This window comes from Cucurbita maxima, unplaced genomic scaffold (genome assembly GCF_002738345.1).
Source record: "Cucurbita maxima cultivar Rimu unplaced genomic scaffold, Cmax_1.0 Cma_Scf00005, whole genome shotgun sequence".
NCBI classification, from domain to species: Eukaryota; Viridiplantae; Streptophyta; class Magnoliopsida; order Cucurbitales; family Cucurbitaceae; genus Cucurbita; species Cucurbita maxima.
The window spans coordinates 4,284,693-4,304,148 of NW_019272021.1; the positions used below are offsets into that span (position 1 = coordinate 4,284,693).

The 19,456-nt window shown below is 34.2% G+C and overlaps 7 protein-coding genes across 10 annotated transcripts in view; 5 read left to right on the plus strand and 2 right to left on the minus strand.

The window, feature by feature from the left end:
- The window catches only part of LOC111479402, a 3,592-nt gene extending 2,353 nt beyond the window's left edge, over window positions 1-1,239 (plus strand). Inside the window, exons 9-12 of one of the 2 annotated variants that reach the window (XM_023124046.1) lie at window positions 101-160; window positions 550-651; window positions 737-827; window positions 920-1,239. In XM_023124046.1, coding sequence (XP_022979814.1) covers window positions 101-160; window positions 550-651; window positions 737-823 — 249 coding nt within the window. In that variant the 3' untranslated portion in view covers window positions 824-827; window positions 920-1,239. Of the gene's footprint in view, window positions 1-100; window positions 161-549; window positions 652-736 lie in introns of both variants that reach the window. The other variant, XM_023124045.1, reaches the window with a different exon arrangement.
- A 1,759-nt stretch (window positions 1,240-2,998) lies between these two features.
- Window positions 2,999-4,665, plus strand: LOC111479389 (aspartic proteinase CDR1-like). The gene has a single exon (XM_023124025.1). It carries the CDS (start codon window positions 3,016-3,018, stop codon window positions 4,351-4,353), a length of 1,338 nt encoding a protein of 445 aa, XP_022979793.1. The 5' UTR covers window positions 2,999-3,015; the 3' UTR covers window positions 4,354-4,665.
- An 81-nt stretch (window positions 4,666-4,746) lies between these two features.
- Window positions 4,747-5,748, minus strand: LOC111479473. The gene is made up of 2 exons (XM_023124163.1): window positions 5,289-5,748; window positions 4,747-5,204 (listed from the first exon to the last, which is right to left on the minus strand). Exons 1-2 carry the CDS (start codon window positions 5,502-5,504, stop codon window positions 4,809-4,811), a joined length of 612 nt encoding a protein of 203 aa, XP_022979931.1. The 5' UTR covers window positions 5,505-5,748; the 3' UTR covers window positions 4,747-4,808.
- A 1,031-nt stretch (window positions 5,749-6,779) lies between these two features.
- LOC111479476 (CASP-like protein 1E2) lies at window positions 6,780-7,735 on the minus strand. The gene is made up of 2 exons (XM_023124166.1): window positions 7,461-7,735; window positions 6,780-7,276 (listed from the first exon to the last, which is right to left on the minus strand). The coding sequence occupies exons 1-2, from the start codon at window positions 7,694-7,696 to the stop codon at window positions 6,937-6,939; spliced, it is 576 nt and encodes a 191-aa protein (XP_022979934.1). The 5' UTR covers window positions 7,697-7,735; the 3' UTR covers window positions 6,780-6,936.
- Window positions 7,736-10,060: 2,325 nt separating this feature from the next.
- LOC111479475 (CASP-like protein 1D1) lies at window positions 10,061-11,687 on the plus strand. The gene is made up of 3 exons (XM_023124165.1): window positions 10,061-10,336; window positions 10,999-11,125; window positions 11,267-11,687. The coding sequence occupies exons 1-3, from the start codon at window positions 10,098-10,100 to the stop codon at window positions 11,489-11,491; spliced, it is 591 nt and encodes a 196-aa protein (XP_022979933.1). The 5' UTR covers window positions 10,061-10,097; the 3' UTR covers window positions 11,492-11,687.
- Window positions 11,688-12,258: 571 nt separating this feature from the next.
- LOC111479465 lies at window positions 12,259-14,652 on the plus strand. Of its 2 annotated transcripts, none has more exons than XM_023124147.1 (4): window positions 12,259-12,389; window positions 12,507-12,671; window positions 13,484-13,732; window positions 14,245-14,652. In XM_023124147.1, the coding sequence occupies exons 1-4, from the start codon at window positions 12,333-12,335 to the stop codon at window positions 14,491-14,493; spliced, it is 720 nt and encodes a 239-aa protein (XP_022979915.1). In that variant the 5' UTR covers window positions 12,259-12,332; the 3' UTR covers window positions 14,494-14,652. The 2 variants fall into 2 exon arrangements, with proteins under 2 accessions (XP_022979915.1, XP_022979916.1); XM_023124148.1 differs by having other exon boundaries at window positions 12,326-12,389; window positions 12,482-12,671.
- Window positions 14,653-15,497: 845 nt separating this feature from the next.
- On the plus strand, window positions 15,498-18,845 carry LOC111479393 (divinyl chlorophyllide a 8-vinyl-reductase, chloroplastic). 2 transcript variants are annotated; one of them, XM_023124032.1, is made up of 2 exons: window positions 15,498-17,085; window positions 18,726-18,845. In XM_023124032.1, the coding sequence occupies exon 1, from the start codon at window positions 15,755-15,757 to the stop codon at window positions 17,018-17,020; it is 1,266 nt and encodes a 421-aa protein (XP_022979800.1). In that variant the 5' UTR covers window positions 15,498-15,754; the 3' UTR covers window positions 17,021-17,085; window positions 18,726-18,845. The 2 variants fall into 2 exon arrangements, with proteins under 2 accessions (XP_022979800.1, XP_022979799.1); XM_023124031.1 differs by lacking the exon at window positions 18,726-18,845 and adding an exon at window positions 17,519-17,716.
- Window positions 18,846-19,456: the final 611 nt, after the last annotated feature.

Consider the following 19,456-nt stretch of genomic DNA (forward strand, 5'->3'; position numbering starts at 1 on the left):
AAAAAAAAAAAAAAAAAAAAAGAATAATCAGGTGATTGCTGATAATTTTTTTTCAACGGTCATGCCATACACAGTTGATTTTCTTTTTGTTCATTTTCAGGGTCTTCTATTAGAACGTAAGCCTGAGGAAGCTGCTGCTGTCCTTCATGAAATTTATCAGGTGGTTGCTGCTTTCAATATTTTTTTTCTCTTATGAACAAGTCTTTATCAGCTTTAGACGTCCATGTTTCGCCGATCCATGCATAATATCACAAAAAATGGATACAAATTTTGGTTGCTACTTATACTTAGTATCGACAATAGGTCTGAAAAAGTATCTAAAAAGGGAAAATTTAGATATTTGTACACTTTAGAAGTAAAGAACGTGACGTATATGTTTGAAATAGATTCCATTTTGAGAGAGTTGAAAAGGCACTATCTCGTTGAAAGCTTCTATACATCATATTCATTTGTGTTTGGTTAATGGTCAACACCCATGGATAGGAGAGACGGCTGATAATTGAGTCTTAAGAGTCTTCTTATCTCGTTCTGTTTTTTTTCCAATGCCAGGCCTTCTCGGATTCTAAGTCGGGATTTATGACCGAGATTCAACAGATGGTCAATGAGTGGCCTGCACAAGTTAGGAAACACCAAAAAGAAGCTCACCAGGAGGTCTAATATTTTACTCATGATATATTCATTTGCTTCATTATTCGTAGGAAACATGCTAACATTTACACCATGTTCTGTTTCTCAGGAATTTGATGCAGATCTTAAATCATATATTTCTACAATGCTCAGTAATCTGCAAAACGTTGGAGTTGAGGTGAACGTAAACATCTAAATCGGTAAAGGACATAACTCGATTTCGGATGAAGTTTCCTCACGATTTGAAAATTGTTTTGTAATGAGGGATATGATATGATTGAGCTGAATCCAGTTGGGAGGTTGAGCAAAGTTCATTTTTTACCGAGACGTGGAAACGCTGTGGTTCGAGAGAGAGAGAGAGTGACTCGAGACACAACACAAAAGATAGCAAGGTGGTCCATCTTTACTTTTTTTGAGTTCCAGCAAATAAACCAACTCTGCTCCTTAATGCTCTGGTTTATTTTTTGCATCAGTAGGTTTATAGGCATAACACTAGGCGTGTTTGTCAGTTTACTATATTTTTGTATTGTATTCAGATCTCTCTCAATTCTTGTATCACTAAAACCCTTAATTTTCTCTAAGAATCAATTTAGATTTTCTATTTACGGGTAATTAAGGCATAATTTAGAGGTATTGAGGGTTTCCCCCAATAAATTTTGTAAATTTATAATATCAAAATTAACATCATCAATTATTAATTGATAATAAATTAATAATAATTAATTGACTCTTATTAAAATAAATACTTTATTCATTTTTATTTTATAAAAAATGTTTTTAATTTTTGTAATAAAGTATTTATTAATTATTTTTGTTGAACTAAAAATGGTATTGATATTTTAAATTCGTATATTAATTAGTTAACTTTAGTATGAATCCTATTTTTAAATATTTACAATGAATTGTCTAATTAAAACTGTTTATAAATACTAATTTTGATTAACTCAATATTCTAAATTTGAAATCAAACATAAAAGGGAATATGTTTCAAGAATGTTTAAGAATGGAACAATGAGCTTAAGTTCTCTTTATTGGCTCAAGAGATTTCTCCCTTGAGGTCCCTTCCATCTCGTTTATAGGGTCGGTATAAATGGAAGTCATTGCTCCCTAAACATTCATCGTTCTCCATAGATGAATTTCAATCCAATCCTACAATTTCTTTACATGAATGTTAAATTATATGTTGTTGATATCTTTTACCTTCGAAACTTTAAAAAGTATTTGATAGATTCCTAAAATTTTAATTTTGTGTTTAATATAAGTCTTTAAAATTTTCAATTTTGTTATCTATTAATTCTAGGTTTTCTTGTTTGTGTCTACCCGCCTATTCAATTCATTCAATGCATGTACAAATTCTAGAGATAAATTGTGAGGGGTATGTGGCTAGAATCAAGATTTAAAATATTGATCTCAAGATCAAATTCTACGAATATAACAATGAACTAATATTCCAAAACAGGTCAATCTGCAAATTAGAAAGTCCAAAACCATAGTTCAAAGATTAAATAGACACAAGTTTCAGCTCTTAAATCTTATATTCCTACCATGCTCAGTAATCTACAAAATGTTGGCGTAGAGATGAACGTAAATATGATTGGATTAAACCAGTGAAGAACGTACCCAGTTGGGAGTTCAAAAGAACCCTTCTTTTTCAGGACATTGAGACATTGAGACGCTGTGTTACAAGAGACTTGGATGACACCTGAGATAAGCATGAATGATTTTTCTTATCAGAAACTGAGCTTTCATTAAAAATACAATAAGCGGGAAAGATGGCAAGAACGAAGATCTTTACTGTTTTTTGAGTTTTAGCAAATTCTCTAGCTCTGCTCCTTGATGCTGCAGCTCCTGTTTAGTTTTGAATCAGTAGAATTTTAGGCATAACATTACTATCAGTTACTAAATTTTAATTTTTTTTTAATTGAAAGAGATATTCAATGGCATTATTGTTGTTACCTCTGGCAGAAACGATCAAATCAAATCGCTGGTAGTTCTTCCTCCATTTCTTCTGTTCTCTGTATTGAGGATTGATGGGAGGGAGTCCCACGTTGGCTAATTTAAAGAATGATCATGGATTTTATAAGTAAGGAATACATCTCCATTGGTATGAGGCCTTTTGGGAAAGTCCAAAGCAAAGTCATGAGAGCTTATGCTCAAAGTAGACGATATTATACCATTGTGGAGGGTCGTGGTTCTTGACGCTCTGCACATGGAAAACACAAGAAGATCATGAACCACCTGAATTTTTACAGCTGCACAAACTCAGATCCCCATTGGTGTGACCTAACAAACTGTCTCCCCTTACCCCAAACTAACATAAGGAAATGAAAGATTGTTCTTGATAGAAAGCGTAAACTTAGTGGAATGATTTGAGTTTAGGATACTGAAATGAGTCCCAACCATTGTTTTGGAAGCATGATGTTCTTCCTTTCGTTTACCATCCTTGAATCAACGGCAAGACATATGGTACCGACTGAAGTTGGCTTCACTGCACGTTTGATTCACCGCGACTCACCATTATCACCATTTTACGATCATGTCATGTCGTACACTGCATGGATCGAGGCGACCATTCATCGTTCTAGGTCTCGGCTGAATTATCTGTATTACAACATGTTATCAAAAGATACATTAGACAATGATTTGTCACTCTCACCCACATTGGTTCATGAAGGTGGTGAATACCTTATGAGTTTCAACATTGGAAATCCTCCAAGTCAAGTGATGGGATTTGCAGACACGTCAAATGGTCTTATTTGGGTGCAATGCTCAGACTGCAATAGCCAATGTGAGCCAGAAAAAGGCCCCTTCACCAAGTTCCTCCCTTCCAAATCCTTCACCTATGAGATGGAGCCATGTGGCTCTAACGTTTGCAATTCCTTAACTGGCTTCCAGACCTGCAATTCATCAGACAGATCGTGCAAATATAGATTAGTGTATGAAGATAACTCTGAAACAAGTGGAAATCTTTCATCTGATAGTTTTAGTTTTGATACCACAGATGGTAAACATGTGGATGTTGGCTATTTGAACTTTGGCTGTTCAGAAGCTCCTTTAACAGGAGGCATGCAGAGTTACATGGGCAGTGTGGGATTGAACCAAACACCCCTGTCATTAATTTCTCAATTGGGTATCAAGAAATTCTCCTACTGCTTAGTTCCTTTCAATTTAGGCTCAACAAGTAAAATGTATTTCGGATCATTACCTGTGACTTCTGGAGGTCAAACTCCTCTGTTATATCCCAATTCAGATGCTTATTATGTGAAGGTTCTCGGAATCAGCGTCGGCGCTGATGATCCCAACTTGGAAGGAGTTTTTGATGTATATGATGTCAGAGATGGGTGGATCATAGATTCAGGAACAACATACTCAAGTCTTGAAACAGATGCATTTGATCGTTTGCTAGCTAAATTCATTACACTACCAGATCTACAGCAGAAAAAAGAGGACCCTAGGAACAGATTCGAGTTGTGTTTTGCAGCAAATGCAAATGATATGGAGACATTTCCAGGTGTTACAGTTCATTTTGATGGTGCAGAATTAATTCTTAATGTAGAAAGTACCTTTGTGAAGATAGAGGATGATGGAATTATCTGCCTTGCCCTTCTGCGCTCTGGATCTCCAGTCTCTATATTAGGGAACTTTCAGCTGCAAAACTGCCATGTTGGGTATGACCTTGAAGCTCAAGTTGTTTCCTTTGCTCCTGTTGACTGTGCTGATTCCTAACCATTAGACAGTGCTTCCTCCTGTGGGTCTGTGGAATCTCTTGCAACAACATATTTTTATGACCAAATTCATAATTTGGTTTCATACAAGCAAAATATCAACCCCTTTGTTAAAAATTTCTCAATTCAATTCAAGCTAGCTCGGTAGATAGGACACTAATGCACCAATGATCATCGTAAAGATCAATTGATCGATCTTTACTCTACAATTGTTGAACAAAAAAGGAACAGCGTAGAGAGAGCAGGGATGCTTTCTTGCCAGATGAAAGTTATATTTAGAATCAAAAGATGTAGAATACGGTGTTAATTATTATTCAATAACATGATTTTGAAGCAAAATCCAAAATATATATGACCATGGTATTATATTCTTTCAAATTCTAGTTCTGTAGAAGCATTAAGCATCCCTCTCGTAGTAAATAAGAAGGCAAGAATCTCGTGAACAATGGAAGTTTATTACTTCTTTAAGCTTAGGATATCGTTTCTAATCTGCTCTATGGTGTTCTCTACGTAACCATGTACAGAAGCTGTGACAGTTAAAGTTAAATTGCCATGGCTAACTGCAACATTCGCTGCTAGAACTTCAGCCTGGTGTCTTTCAAACGCCATTAAAATCCGTGTCACCATACCTCGTCGAACAGAAGCAAAAATAATCCCAAACAACACGATGTTGCTGGAGACCGAGACGATGACGCCGCCGTCGCCACCGTCGCCTCCTGGTGAATCCGAGTTCGTACTAGGAAGCATCGTCACCGATTCCAATGGTTTCTTCTCCATTTCCAGCCTCATCAACTGCTTCTGTAGATCCTCGATGAACTGGATCGTCTCTGAAACAATAGTCTCCCTCGTAGCCTGATTATTTCAGCACCAAAACTGGATTATAAAAATGTAGAAGTAGCCAGATTATACACTACAGCGAGAATCAAATCCACTAACCTTAGGAGAGAGATTCGGGACGAGAGATTGAAGAACATCGAAACTCTCACTCATCTCCTTCCTCTTCTCTCTCCCCTTCCTCTGTTCACCGCCGTTGGCTTCCAGAGCTCTCCAACGCTTTCTTGAGGTCGAAGCCTTGTTTTCAGCAGCTTCAGACTGATGCACCGGCAATATGTGAGGCAAAAGTGAAACCACAGAGTCGGTGCATGCCTCCATTACTACAAATAGAAGGTTGCCAATCTTCTTCCCGCCGTCTTCTTGTTCGTTCTCCCTTTATTCTGCCATTGATGAGGGCTTTTATGCAGCAATGAAAAGGGTTGCAGGATGTGCGTGAGAGAGAGAGAGATTGGTCTGAAGTGGAAGAAGAAATGCGTTGCAGTTAGAACAATATTTTGCAGAGCGAAGAAAGAGATTATGGTTGAAAATTCCAACTCCCAATTTTACAGTTTCGACTCGCCAATTCTCTGTTTGTTCATTGTACTTTTTTCTGTTTTCATTTTCGTCCTTCATTTTTTATTTTATCACAATTTATTCCCCATTCTTTCTTTACACCCTTATATTTTAAAATTTACTAATATCCCCATACTTTCTAAAAATTATAATTTAGCTCTTACATTTTAAAAAATTACGAATGTGCCCATGCTTTCTAGAAATTATAATTTAGCTCTTATATTTACTAATTTACTAATGTCTCGTACTTTCTAGAAATGGTAATTTAGCTCTTATATTTTAAAATTTACGAATGTCCCCATACTTTCTAGAAATTATAATTTAGTTCTTATATTTTAAAATTTACGAATGTGAGAGGTGTACCGAGGTTGAATTTAAAAAATCTTTCGAACTAACTCGAAATTTCAAACTGAATAGGTCGACAACCGAACAATTCAAATAGAGTTCACAACTCATCCTAACTTTTTTTTTTTTTTTAATTTAGTTGAATTGTCGAATTAATTTTTTTAATAATTTTTTAAAAAAACATACTTATCCATAATGCACGTAATATTAATAACCAAAATCTCATAAAAATTTAATATAAAATTTCATTAGTCACAATGCATCACTAATATTGATTATAAACGAGGTTAGGTTGGAACGTAGCCCTACTTTTTGGTTCATCGGGTTGACCCGACAAAAAAATGTCAACTTGTAAGTCAACCTTAATTGTTCAGTTTTCTAAAAATTCAATCCATATCCTTTTAAATGGGTGATTCTATATATAAAATTTTACCAATAAAAGTTATAAATTTATAATATATTATCATTTTTTTTAAAGTAATTATAAAATGGGAAATAGTTTAAAAGTCAATGTATAAATTTATTGATCATATTTTTAAAATTAAAAAATTTATTGAACATATTAGAAACTTTTTTAAAATTTAGATATTTATTTAATACAAATCTCATGGACTAACAATTTCGCGTAAATATTAAATTACAAATTTAGTCATCAGGTTTTAAAATTATCATTTACTTCCGTTTAAGAGGGAGGGGTAAATAAAATATTTTACATAAATAGTTCGGCTGCTACAAGCGTTATAAATAAGCCCAATTATCTTTAAAATGGGCCGTGAGGAAATTTAGAAACAAAGCCAAAGCCCATTTAGATGTACTGTGAAGAAGCTTAAAATAGGCCCAAGTTTCGGCCCATTTAACTGGGCCTTTTCTGGAGGCCCACAGTAGCCAACACAACTAGCAACATAAATACTACGGCCCCAGCAAGAGAGAGCACAGTAGAGGCTGCCACTTGTATGCAAAATCTACCATATATGTCACACACTTTATTCCATTGCACGTGTGAGTTTCCGAGGTAAGCGATGACTCCGACCGCCGCTGCAGCTCCGCTACTGGAGAAGAGCAGTGCCACCATGACCGTGTCGAGAATGATGACCAATAAGACTAAGATGTTGTCGTTACTCGTGTCTTTTAACAAAAAGAACAACGATATGAAGCAATACGAACATGCTATTATATTTGTCGCCAAAAGATACCTAAAAAAAATATAATATACTTTAAATCATTAAATTATTAAAAAAAAATTGACTAAAAATCACTTCTATAGACATATTTGAACTAGTTACAGCTAGATCGACTGTTCGAATCTCTACCCACGTGAAATTAAACTCAAAAGGGAAAAAACAAGTAGATGTTCGAATTCTCGAGAGAGAAGCTTACCCGAGAGTAGATAAGTAATACCATTTAGCGGTGAGAGTAAAATCGAGAGGAGGGAGGTCGGGAGAGAGCGTAAGAGGAAGAACGGTGGTTTGTTCGTCGAGTCCCACAACAATGGCTGCCACAAAACTCAACACAAATCCCAAAACCCTAAAAACCATTTCAATTTTACTGCCCATTTTCTTCTCCTCTTTCCTCTCATCTTCCATTCTCACTCTTGATCTCCTCCCCACCTCCATTCTCTCTCTCTCTCTCTATATATATATATATGTATATATCTATATATAGATATATACATATATATATATTTAATGAATTAATGAATTAACAGAGAGGTAGTTCAATTCTTAATAATGGGGGTATTTGTGGAAACAAAAAATCCCTCCGAAACTAATGGAAACCCTCGCATTGGGCCCCACTTCCTCATTAGGGGTAGTTTGGTAATTATATATATGCTTGAAAAGTATAAAATAAAATTATTAATTGATTTAACCAATAAGATTTATTGATGTAAAATGATTGACGATTTGCATATTATTTAATAGATAATTTAATTAATATATTAATTTTTTAAGGAAAAAAAAATATGTCAGAGGACTGTCAGATAGCTTGTCAAACAGTCCCTTGTCGTTTATGATAGGGTTGAAGAGCTCCATTTGAATTTCACTTTGGTTGCATTAAATTGAGAGGAATGGCAGGCACCCAATAATTGAATGGGAGACAGAGAGAGAAGTATTTCACAGATGCTTACGTGTCATATACAAATAATAAAATATATTATTTTTTAACGATACGGATCAAACATATAACCTTGATTACATACGCTCGATCGGTTTCTCGACTACTATTAAACTAGGATGAATGAACCGACCCCTTTTAATTGATCGATTTGGTGAGCCGAAGACTGAAGCCGTTTCTAGAACTTCTACCAGAATTAGAGTTTCATTTGATAATAGTCAATATGCTTTAAGAAGGGATGATCATGACACACCACGCACCTACACGGAAGAGCTACCATTGTAGGCGCACATTCCTCCTCTGCAAATGACATCGTTTCTACCCGACACTAATTCTCTCTTCTAATTCTATCAAATTGTACCTAAAATTATACACGATATTTATTATAAAAATTTCTACAAATTAAAAAAAAAAAAAACACGATCGAATATTTTTAATTAAATTAATTATATATTTAATGTTGTTTTGAAAGAACTTGTAAGTTAGTGGCAATAATTAAAAAAGATATAGATTGAGAAATAAACTTAATAGATATTAAGAATTTAAATACTATATATTCCAAAAAAAAATCCTTTACAAAATCTTAATTTTTTATTTTAAATTTTACAATTGAAATAATAATTAATAAATAAATAAATAAATAACACGTAATTTCAATGGTAGTTGCCGTAGGTGATCAGGTTTTGACTTGAAGGTAATGAAAATAAGATAAAAGAAAAAAAAATTATAGATAATTAAAATAATTTTATTTAGAGGATAAATCAAATATAATTTTCAAATTATAATTACTTGTAAAACAATACTTTGATTTTAATATAATTTTTCCTTTCCTTTCCCACTTATTCTATTTTATTTTATTTTATTCAATTTATTCAACAAAAAGAAAAACCTACCACCAACCGTCAAAGAGGTGCTTCGTTGTGAGGATATTGTCAATCATTTTATGATTATCTCACTGTCATTAATTAATATGAAATAATTTTAATTAATTTTATATTTTTTAATTAAAGTTGGGGAAATTTGGTCAATAAAACTTACTTTAATTATTTATTTGCTTTGGTAAGAATTCAAAAAAAAAAAAAAAAAAAAAATAAATCTAAAAGCGATTGAAGCTACGCATAGAACTATAATCTGAGGATTTCATCGTGCTATGAGCGGATAATTTTAAAGAAATAGTAAAATATGGGTCAGAATTCTCGAGAATCTGCCTATTATCAAAAAACATACAGAAGTTAGAATGAGAGAGACAAGAGACGGGACAAGAAATAGCTTTGAAGAAAGCTATTTTGGTTACTAATGTTCCTCTATCTCCAATGAGATATGTCAACCTTAAGATGCTTTACTCCTAATCGAACGAGGCTCTAACATCTCTCTTTCTCTCTCATTGGACTTTCTTTTAAAAAAATAAAAAATAAAAAATCCAAAAAATCTGACTATATTATACATTTAATCACAAAATGGATGTCAGAAATTTCCTAGTTTCAGACACAAAATTTGACAATTTTGAACCTTAAAATATTGTCTAAATTATCTAAAATGTTTCTAAATTTGTATTTTAAGCTTTTTAAAAAATATTTAAAAATATTCATAAAATTTTAAAAATTTAGTAATACCTAACAATTTTTTTTTATTTTTTAAATTATGATATTTAAAAAGAGTAGTTTTAGTATAATAAGATTATTAATTTGAAGGTAGTAGTATATGTTTGGAAATAATTTTTTATTTTTTATTTTTTATAATTTAAAGAATGATACAATAAAAAAATCGGCGTCCACATTTCACTTGGCGTGCAGGAAACTCCAACCAAATTAATCCATTTCTCAAATCCTAATGACTATATATATACACACAATACACCCAAATTTTTATTTTTTCAAACTAATTCCATTCCTTTTCCCCATAATGGCCTCAGCCGAGCCGGAATCTGCCAAGGAGGCGCCGCTGCCTCCGCCCTCTACCGCTCCCCGTGGGGGAGTGAATTTGTCTCTGGTCGATTTCGGGCTGAGATTTGTGCTTTTTGCGGCGGCGGTGTCGAGTGTGGTGGTCATCGTCACCAGTAAACAAACCGTCGTCGGTAAGCTCCGGGGAGTCCCTCCGGGCTTCCCTGTCCAGGCCAAGTTTGACCACTCCCCTGCCTTCATGTGAGTTTTTTTCTCTTTTTTTTCCTATTTAAATAAAAATTTCAATATTTGAAATTATATAAACCTAATATGATATTTATCAAGGACTAATATATATATATATATTTAAAGTAATTTATTGCAACCTATAAAAAATGAAACTCTAAATAATTTAGAAAAAAAATAAATATATATTAAGAAAAATAATTTTGAAATAATATAATTACTCAATATTATAATTGATTGTTTGCAAGCTAAATATTATAATATTATATGTCACTCGGACGTTTAATAATATAAATAAAGACTCTCGAAAAGTTGTATGGTGACGAAAATAGTTAAACCTATTAGTAATCCAACACGATGAACCATATATTATAATCACAAAAGTTATATAAAAAAAAATACTAATAAATTTTTAAAATTAATCTATTTATTAAAGACATATTTATATTCATGAAAAATATTATTTTTATTATTATTTATTCAATTTTGTTAAAAAATTAACTTAAATAACTAAATATAAGGTTTTTTTTTTAATGTTCAACCAATATTATTTATAATTATTCAGCTTGATATTCATTTATTTATTTACTTTTGTCATTTTTAGTTAATTTATTTAATTAAATTGTTTTAAATGCATTTAAAAACTGAAATTAATGGTACGGAATTAAAATATACAGATATTTCGTGGCTGCATTATCGGTGACGGCACTTTACGGTCTCGTTACGGCCCTCGCCTCCGTTTCCGTCATTGCTAAACCCAATCTCTCTACCAAGTTCTTGCTTCATTTTGCCGTCTGGGATACGGTAATTTCTCTCTCTACTACTCACCGTTAAGTAACGGTGGTTAATTTAAATATTTTAATTATAACTATTTTAGACGTAATTTAATTTTAAAACTAATATATTATCACTTTAATGTATAAATTTATTTGGAAATGTGTGCAGTTGATATTGGGGGTGGTAGCCTCAGCCACAGGGGCTGCAGGTGGAGTCGCATACATAGGATTAAAAGGAAACTCGCACGTGCGATGGGACAAAGTGTGCTACGCATTCGACAAATTCTGCCGCCACATCGGCGGCGCTTTGGCGGCGTCACTTTTCGCCTCCGTCGTGTTGGTGTTGCTAATTTGGATCTCCATTATATCTCTCCACGCGCGAATTCGAAAGTAGAATTCAATCACCTCTTCTCAGGCCTTTGTTACCGCGCGTGTTTGTTACTGCTTCAGGATTTTACTCGTAAATGTGTTTGCTTTGTGGCGTTGAATTTGAAGTGGGATTTTTATATTATTGTGTTGTATATTAGATGGTTGGATTCGAATTTGGTTGTTATTTTTATTTTTTATAAAATATGTGTTAATTATAGTTCCTCATATTTCTCACCAATAATAATAATAATAAATTTTATATATATCAAAATTAAGGTATAAAACAAATTTATTATATATAAAAATATTTTTTTTATATATAATAAATTAGGTTTACCTCGCTTATAAAATATTATTAAACTTACACGAAAATTGTATATTAAAATCATTTAAAATTAATATTTAGAAAATATATATAAAAAAAGAAAAATATTCTCCGAAAAAATTGGTGAGATTCCTTATCCTCGTCCTACAAAAATAAATAGAAGTATATATGTCTCGTGAAAATTTATATAAATAAAAATAATATTTTTTAAAAAATAAATTACGCGTGAAAATTTAATGCATGACCCACCACGTGTCTATGGTGGGTAAATTTTTTACTACCAATTGTAGAAATGTTTTCTTATCATCTCTATTTAACCTTTATTATAAAAGAGAAAAAAGACAAAATATTATAATATAAATATTTAATTAATAATGACAAGAGACTATTGAAATAAAATAATATAATATGTAAATGACGTGTCAATTAAATATCTACTACGTACCACTACAAATATTTTTGCCATTGTCGAAGCCTCCGTCCCCAGTTCTCGACTCCAGCATACTCCGTCCCGAAGCAAGCTCGGTTAGGGATTGAATCCATGGGTTTGCACCTTCTTCCCATTGATGCTGCCTTGAAGATTGCTTCTTCGCTTCAGGTTCCAATGGAGTTTTGTGTGATTCTGTTCCCTTTTTTTATCTTACTGTAATAATGTCTGTGGATTAATTTATCTATCTCTCTGGAATTTGGGGATGTGATGCGAATCGGTACGAAGGCATCGGACATTTGTTCTTTGGGCTGTTGCTCGCGATTTTGTAAGCAACTCTGCGATTCCGATTACCTATGGGAATCTCTCACTCGAGAAAGATGGCCTTATATCAATGTTGCTTCGTCTACTGGTTCTTCTTCATCAACTCTCGCACAATCGCCTATCTCCATGGTGCTATTTCCATTATCTTTATCTCTTCTTAATTTAGTAAATTGTTCCTCATATTGGATGGAAATTTGACTTGTTTAGTATATTTAGGTTTCTTGGAATCGATTGAGAGATTTGGAAGGTTCTTTTGTTATTTCCGCCTCTTAATTCAAGTGTAGCTAATGCGCCTTTGGAATTTCCCCTGCCCCTATCTGAAATGGTTTTATTATTTTGTGAAACGTACATTGGATATTTATCTAGAGTTGAACGCAAGTATCTGTTCTTCTAATTCATGAATGTTTAGGCCATATACAGACACTGTTCGATTGTAATGTATTTCCAACGAAAACTCGTAGGATATTAAATCTTAGCCTATTATTGCTTATGTTGATCTTTTGATGATCATTCCCATAATGGTGTTAAGGATCTTTGATTTTGAAATCAATCCAGAGATTTGAAAGCTTGTTTTCTTCTTTCTTTGTCGCATTGCAAATGTTGTTGAATTAGCTCCTTTGATGTTTCTCCTTCCCTATTGAAATGATTGAACAGCTTAGGGAAACGTGTTAAGGATTTCAGGTTGATTTAGAACTTAAGTTCTGTTATTCTCATTCGTGAATTTATTTGTTCTTTGTGTTTTTTGATACCTTATTTGTTCTGTAGTTGAATGGGCCCTTTCGAATTTTCACCATCCTTTCTGAAATGGTTGGTTTTCTTAGTGAAACATATATTGGATGTTTATCTTGAGTTGAACTATTGTTGGATATTTATCCGAGTCTTTGTTCTTATATCCGTTATGAGATTTCTGTTCGTTAAAAAACAAATGAAACGTCTTCCAGGGATGGAAAAGCTTTTACATCCAGAGGCATATTGAGATATCAAGGCGAGCCCAAGCAGCGGTAAAGTTTATAGAACAATACTCTCCTTCTTCCCCAATTGAGGGTGGAGACTATCTCAGGACAATTGTAGGCTTGTGGGATTTGAAGCTTAGTTTTATAGATGCTCAAATGGTGCTCTTCAAACCTCACCTGAATGAGCTGCTGAACTTGGTTGGCTTACACTACTGTCAAAGTTGGCTTCAAGTTCCTGTATGTCCTGCTTTTGCCATTTTAGTTCAATCATTTGTAGGTTTAAATCACATTTTAGTCACGAACTTTTATACTCATTCCGTTTTGATCCCTTAAATCTTCAAATGTTCTATTTTTGTAACAATCAACCGCTAGCAGATATTGTCCTCTTTGGATTTTTCCTTTCGAGCTTCCCCTCAAAGTTTTTAAAGTGAGGTCCCACATCGTTTGGAGAGGGGAACAAAACATTATTTGTAAGAGTGTGGAAACCTCTCTCTAATAGATGCGTTTTAAAAACCCTGAGGGGAAGCTCGAAAGAGAATTCTAAAAAAGAATAATATTTGCTAGCAGTAGGCGTGGGCTGTTACAGTTTTATGGATTTAAACTGAAGAGCTTAGCGGTTAAAAAGTTTTTGAGTGATAAAACTAAAAAGATGTACAAATGAAAGACTGTATTATAGGAGAATTAGGATTCCTGCTTCTTTTGTATATGATGCGTCTGAAATTGTTGAGTTGATATTCAACTTGTGGCAGGGGAATGAAATCATAGAAGCACTTGAAAGATGCAAGATCTCAGAGAGGCAAGTAAGCGTGAAATGGTGGAAGCTGGGAAGATGGTTTTATGGCTTCCGTATGAGAGACGAGCAACAAACTCGTCGAGTCTCTCTAGCAGCACTCGTAGCAGAAGAAGGGGAAGACGTTCTCGAGGTGCTTAGCCGGGGCGCTGTTAACGAGGTGCTTCGAGTTCAGGTATCTGTAGGTGAGCCTTTTGCCAGTAACTGATCTCAGGAAAGCACATAAAAACACCCTTTGCATCTCCTAAGTAAGCATTCTGCAGCAATGATCTATGTGCTAATTAATAGTTGCTTCATATATTTCAAATAATTGCTTATAGATTTATGTCTGCAGATTCCCAAATGCTAAACACTTGTTGCCCATTCAGGTTTGATTTATAATTGGTATATTTTGTAAATTATTAGGAGCTTTTGGCTCTCAAGTATTGGATTTCTGACAATCTTAGGTCACGTAATACTAATAGTATATTCCATAGCTACCACGCTACTTTTCTATCTTGTTCGTGTAACTCTTCAACATTCAAGTTTGTGCTATTTTATGTTTTGTGTTGTTTAACTCTTCAACATTCAAGTTTGTGCTATTTTATGTTTTATGTTTTTAGATTGATCGAGTTCATGAATATAATTTTATTTTTGAAAACTTTTTTTTTCTCAAAATTTTATGAACTAAATATCTAGATTTTGAATTTTAAATTTTAGAATGTAGAATTATATTTAAAAAGATTATAACATTAATATAGTTTTTGAGGTTATAAATGTTATTAACTTCTTTTCTTTTTGTTAAACTAAAATATGTATTATGTAATATTTTATAATTTTACATTTTTTTAACATAAAGGAAGCTTGAACCTAATATTTAGTGTTAACTCCAACTAATATTTTAAACTATAAATATTTACATTATTACACATTTTGAATAATGGTTTAAAATTTAAATCTAATTATCAAAACTTTATTTGTCATTTTATTTTTTATTTTTTATATATTTTATTAATAGAATAGGGTCAGGTAATAAATTTGATTGAAATTTATCTTTTTCTTTATTTAGATCGTCAAAAACTTGTCTGTCTTTGAATAAGCAATAACGAAAAAACCTTTGGAGTGGTCTCATAGTTTTTCCTTCCTTTAGTATAATTGTATTTTAAAATTTAAATATCTATTATTTTTCTTAATACAATTACTGATAATAAGCCAAGAAGGAACAAAACTTTTTTACTTTTTTTAAAACAGAGCCATGAAGAAAAGATAAAGAGAAATAGAGATCTATCTATTCCATTATCCCTTATCGTCAAGATCTTACACAACGAAACAATTCACAAACACATCAACGAAATGGGACTCACAAAAATTCCAGCCTCACATTTTCATCATACTTTCTTCTCTCTTTCACTGCTCCTCAATTTCGCCGACTTGATCCTAAGCTTCAGCCCACTCAGCCATTTCCACCGCCGGTTCTACCTTCAAAAACTATGCTCCTTTGCTCCTCCGCCGGCGGCGGATTCAACCTTCTTTCGCCGGCGAATACAGCCAACTCAACCCGTCTTTCTTCTCATTTTGTCCATCGGAATCCGGTGAGTTCATTCTCTTTCTCTTTTCGATCTTCTTCTTTACATTTATCAGAGAACTTCAAATCCAATAGGGATAGACGGTGGTACCCCATTGTAGCTTCTTCGACCCCTGTCATTGAATCCACCCAATCTTCGTTTAGGACCAAAAACCCTAAAGATATTAACGTTTTGGTGGTGGGTTCTACAGGGTATATTGGGAATTTTGTGGTTAAGGAGCTGGTTAATAGAGGGTTCAATGTCATTGCTATTGCTAGGGAGAAGAGTGGAATTAGAGGTAGAAACAGTAAGGAACAAACTTCTAATGAGTTGAAAGGAGCTAATATTTGCTTTTCAGATGTAACCCGTTTGGATGCTTTGGAGAAATCTTTAAGGGATTTGGATATCCCTATTGATGTTGTGGTTTCTTGCCTTGCTAGCCGAACTGGCGGCATAAAGGACTCATGGAAGATCGATTATGAGGCCACAAAGAACAGTTTAGTAGCTGGAAGAAACCGTGGGGCTTCTCATTTTGTGTTGCTTTCTGCAATTTGTGTGCAGAAACCCCTTCTTGAATTCCAGCGTGCTAAGCTCAAATTTGAAGCTGAGCTTAAGGAAGAAGCAGGTAAAGAAGATAGTGGATTTAGTTATAGCATTGTGAGGCCAACTGCCTTCTTTAAGAGCTTAGGAGGTCAAGTTGAGTTGGTGAAAGATGGTAAGCCATATGTGATGTTTGGGGATGGGAAGTTGTGTTCCTGTAAGCCAATCAGTGAGCAGGATTTGGCTTCTTTTATTGCTGATTGTGTGTTGAGTGAAGATAAAATCAATCAGGTTTTGCCGATTGGTGGCCCGGGGAACGCGTTGACTCCGTTAGAACAGGGCGAGATCTTGTTTAGGCTGTTGGGGAAAGAACCAAATTTCTTGAAAGTACCAATTGGGATTATGGATTTTGCCATTGGAATTCTTGATTTCCTTGCTAAATTCTTTCCCGCCATGGAAGATGCAGCGGAGTACGGGAAAATTGGGAGATATTATGCAGCTGAGAGTATGTTGATCTTAGATCCTGAAACCGGAGAGTACAGTGCCGAAAAAACACCAAGTTATGGGAATGACACATTGGAAGACTTCTTTGAAAGGGTCCTTAGGGAAGGGATGGCTGGTCAAGAATTAGGTGAACAGACAATTTTTTGATATGTTCTGCAAAGTAACAGCTCGTTGGACTTGCAAGTTTGAGATGGACGGTGCACGTGATGAAGGTGTGTCGTTTCTTTATCCGAATCTACACTGTTTCTTGAGTTCTTATCATGTTTTTTCCACCTAATATGCATGTGTGAAGGGCTGTAAATTGTCACCATTACTCTTCAAAACAATATCATTATGCAATGAATTGTGCCATATATTTTTGCTCCATAATGATCTTCTGCTGAGCATGCTGTGTCATGATAGATAGTCATTTTTTTGGTATCTTCCTAATTGATTGTTGCTTCAAGTGTTTGATTATGTTTTCATTCCATAGTTGATTATTCTTCAATCCTTCATTTTTCTGAATGAAAGCTAGTGTGGGGAGAAAATTATGAAACATTTTGCAGTTGCTTAGTAGCTTCCATCATTGTTGTCTTAACCGTAGCCATAAGTATCGACACGGTGATGGAAAGTGTAAACCGAACACAATCTTCTTATGTTTTTCAGACACAAGATGCCCTTGAAACTGTTGTTGGCCTTTGATTTGAGAGGCAGGCAAGCTAAGTAACGACGATTAAGGGTCTAAAACTACAGTCGAATGACTCGAACCAAAGCTTTTAGTACATTATCTCTCGAGTTTCATACATTTAGACCTCCTGAAATTCTCTCTTTGCCTATTGATAAATCACAGTAGTGCTATTGTAACAGTCCAAGCTCTCTACTAGTAGATATAGTCCACTTTAGCTCTTTATGTATTGTCGTCGGCCTCACGGTTTTAAAATGCGTCTGCTAGAGAGAGGTTTCTACACCCTTATAAGAAATGTTTTGTTTCCCTTTCCAATCGATGTGAGATCTCATAATCCACTCCCCTTGGGGACCCAGCATTCTTGCTAGCACACCGCCTAGTCTATCATACCATTTGTAATAGTCTAAGCTCACTGCTAGTAGATATTGTCCGCTTTAGCCTGTTACGTATCGCCGTTAGCCTCATGGTTTTTTAACGCGTCTACAAGGGAGAGACTTCCACACTCTTATAAGGTATGTTTCGTTCTCCTCTCCAACTGATGTGGGATCTCACAGTCCACTCTCTTAGGGACCAACATTCTCACTAGCACACCGCCCAGTGTCTGGCTCTGATACCATTTGTAACAACTTAGAGCTCGCCACTAGTAGATATTGTCCGCTTTAGCTCGTTACGTATTGTCGTCAATCTCCCGATTTTAAAACGTGTCTACTAGGTAGAAGCTTCCACACCTTATAAGGAATGTTTTATTCCCCTCTCCAACCTGACGTGGGATCTCACAGCTGTACTGTTGATCTTTCTAGGAGAAAATACCGTCCAATGGTGGAAATCAGAGCATCTTGGAATCAAAGCTTGTCTCAATCTATATCAGATGCTCTATTTGGCCATTGGCATAGCATAGCCTCACATGGAACAATCAAAAAACCAGAAGGGGTTGACATTGTACCTAACCCCCACCCTCTACTTCTCTTGCCTTCAAGTTTTTCCTATCTTCTTCAATGGTTGAAAACGACGACGGAGGTCCTGATTTTCCGACACAAGATTCGGTTAAATTAATCCTTACTCAAACCTGTCCCCTTGGAAAAACAACTACCTTTTACTTCATTTTTGTTCAAGTATTAGCTAATCATTGGAGTTGAAAGCTAATAACGTTGTAACCGTGGTTCGTACTCGAACAACTTCTTTTTTCAGGATGCTCGGATGAATGTCTACATAGGCTCACCGACCTTTTAACCGTGTTCTTGTCCTTGATGTTTATAGCCTGTTAGGGTCTAGTGCCATTCTTGTTTGAGGAATTCAAATTGATTTGTGTCGGATGAACAGTGAATAGACACAATGATTGAGAAATAAAGAATGGTTCTTTGTTTTAATCCCATAAAAATTGGGCATTCATTCGCTTTGATGATTCTTATCTAGGAGTATATGGAATGTAGTTCTAATTATTACCTCTTTAGGGCATTTTTAGGTTACTTATTCTTTTCTTTTCTTTTCTTTTGTGTCGGGTCGTTTGTTCTTATATTTAAATTTCTATTCATACCATAATTCAATTAGGTATGATATACACTGTCGAGTAAATAGGTCAAAGGTTTGAATCTCTCTACACTTCACTTGTTGACAATATAGGGATTAAAACGTTCACTTTTTGGGGCCGAAGTAAACGGGAAGTTCGAGAACTAAATTTTATTTAAACTAACAACGAGCACACAAAAACAACTATGATAGACTTGTATTATATTTCACTTAATGATTTTTTAGTTTTATTTATATCTCATTTATTTTCATCACAATTTTAGCACGACACTTCATTTAACAAGTTTCTTAAAATTTAATGATATCATATAAAAATAACGATATCATATAAAATTTAATGATATATTTCTATAAAAAAAAATATTCTTGCCAAAATAACCATATTTGGCAAG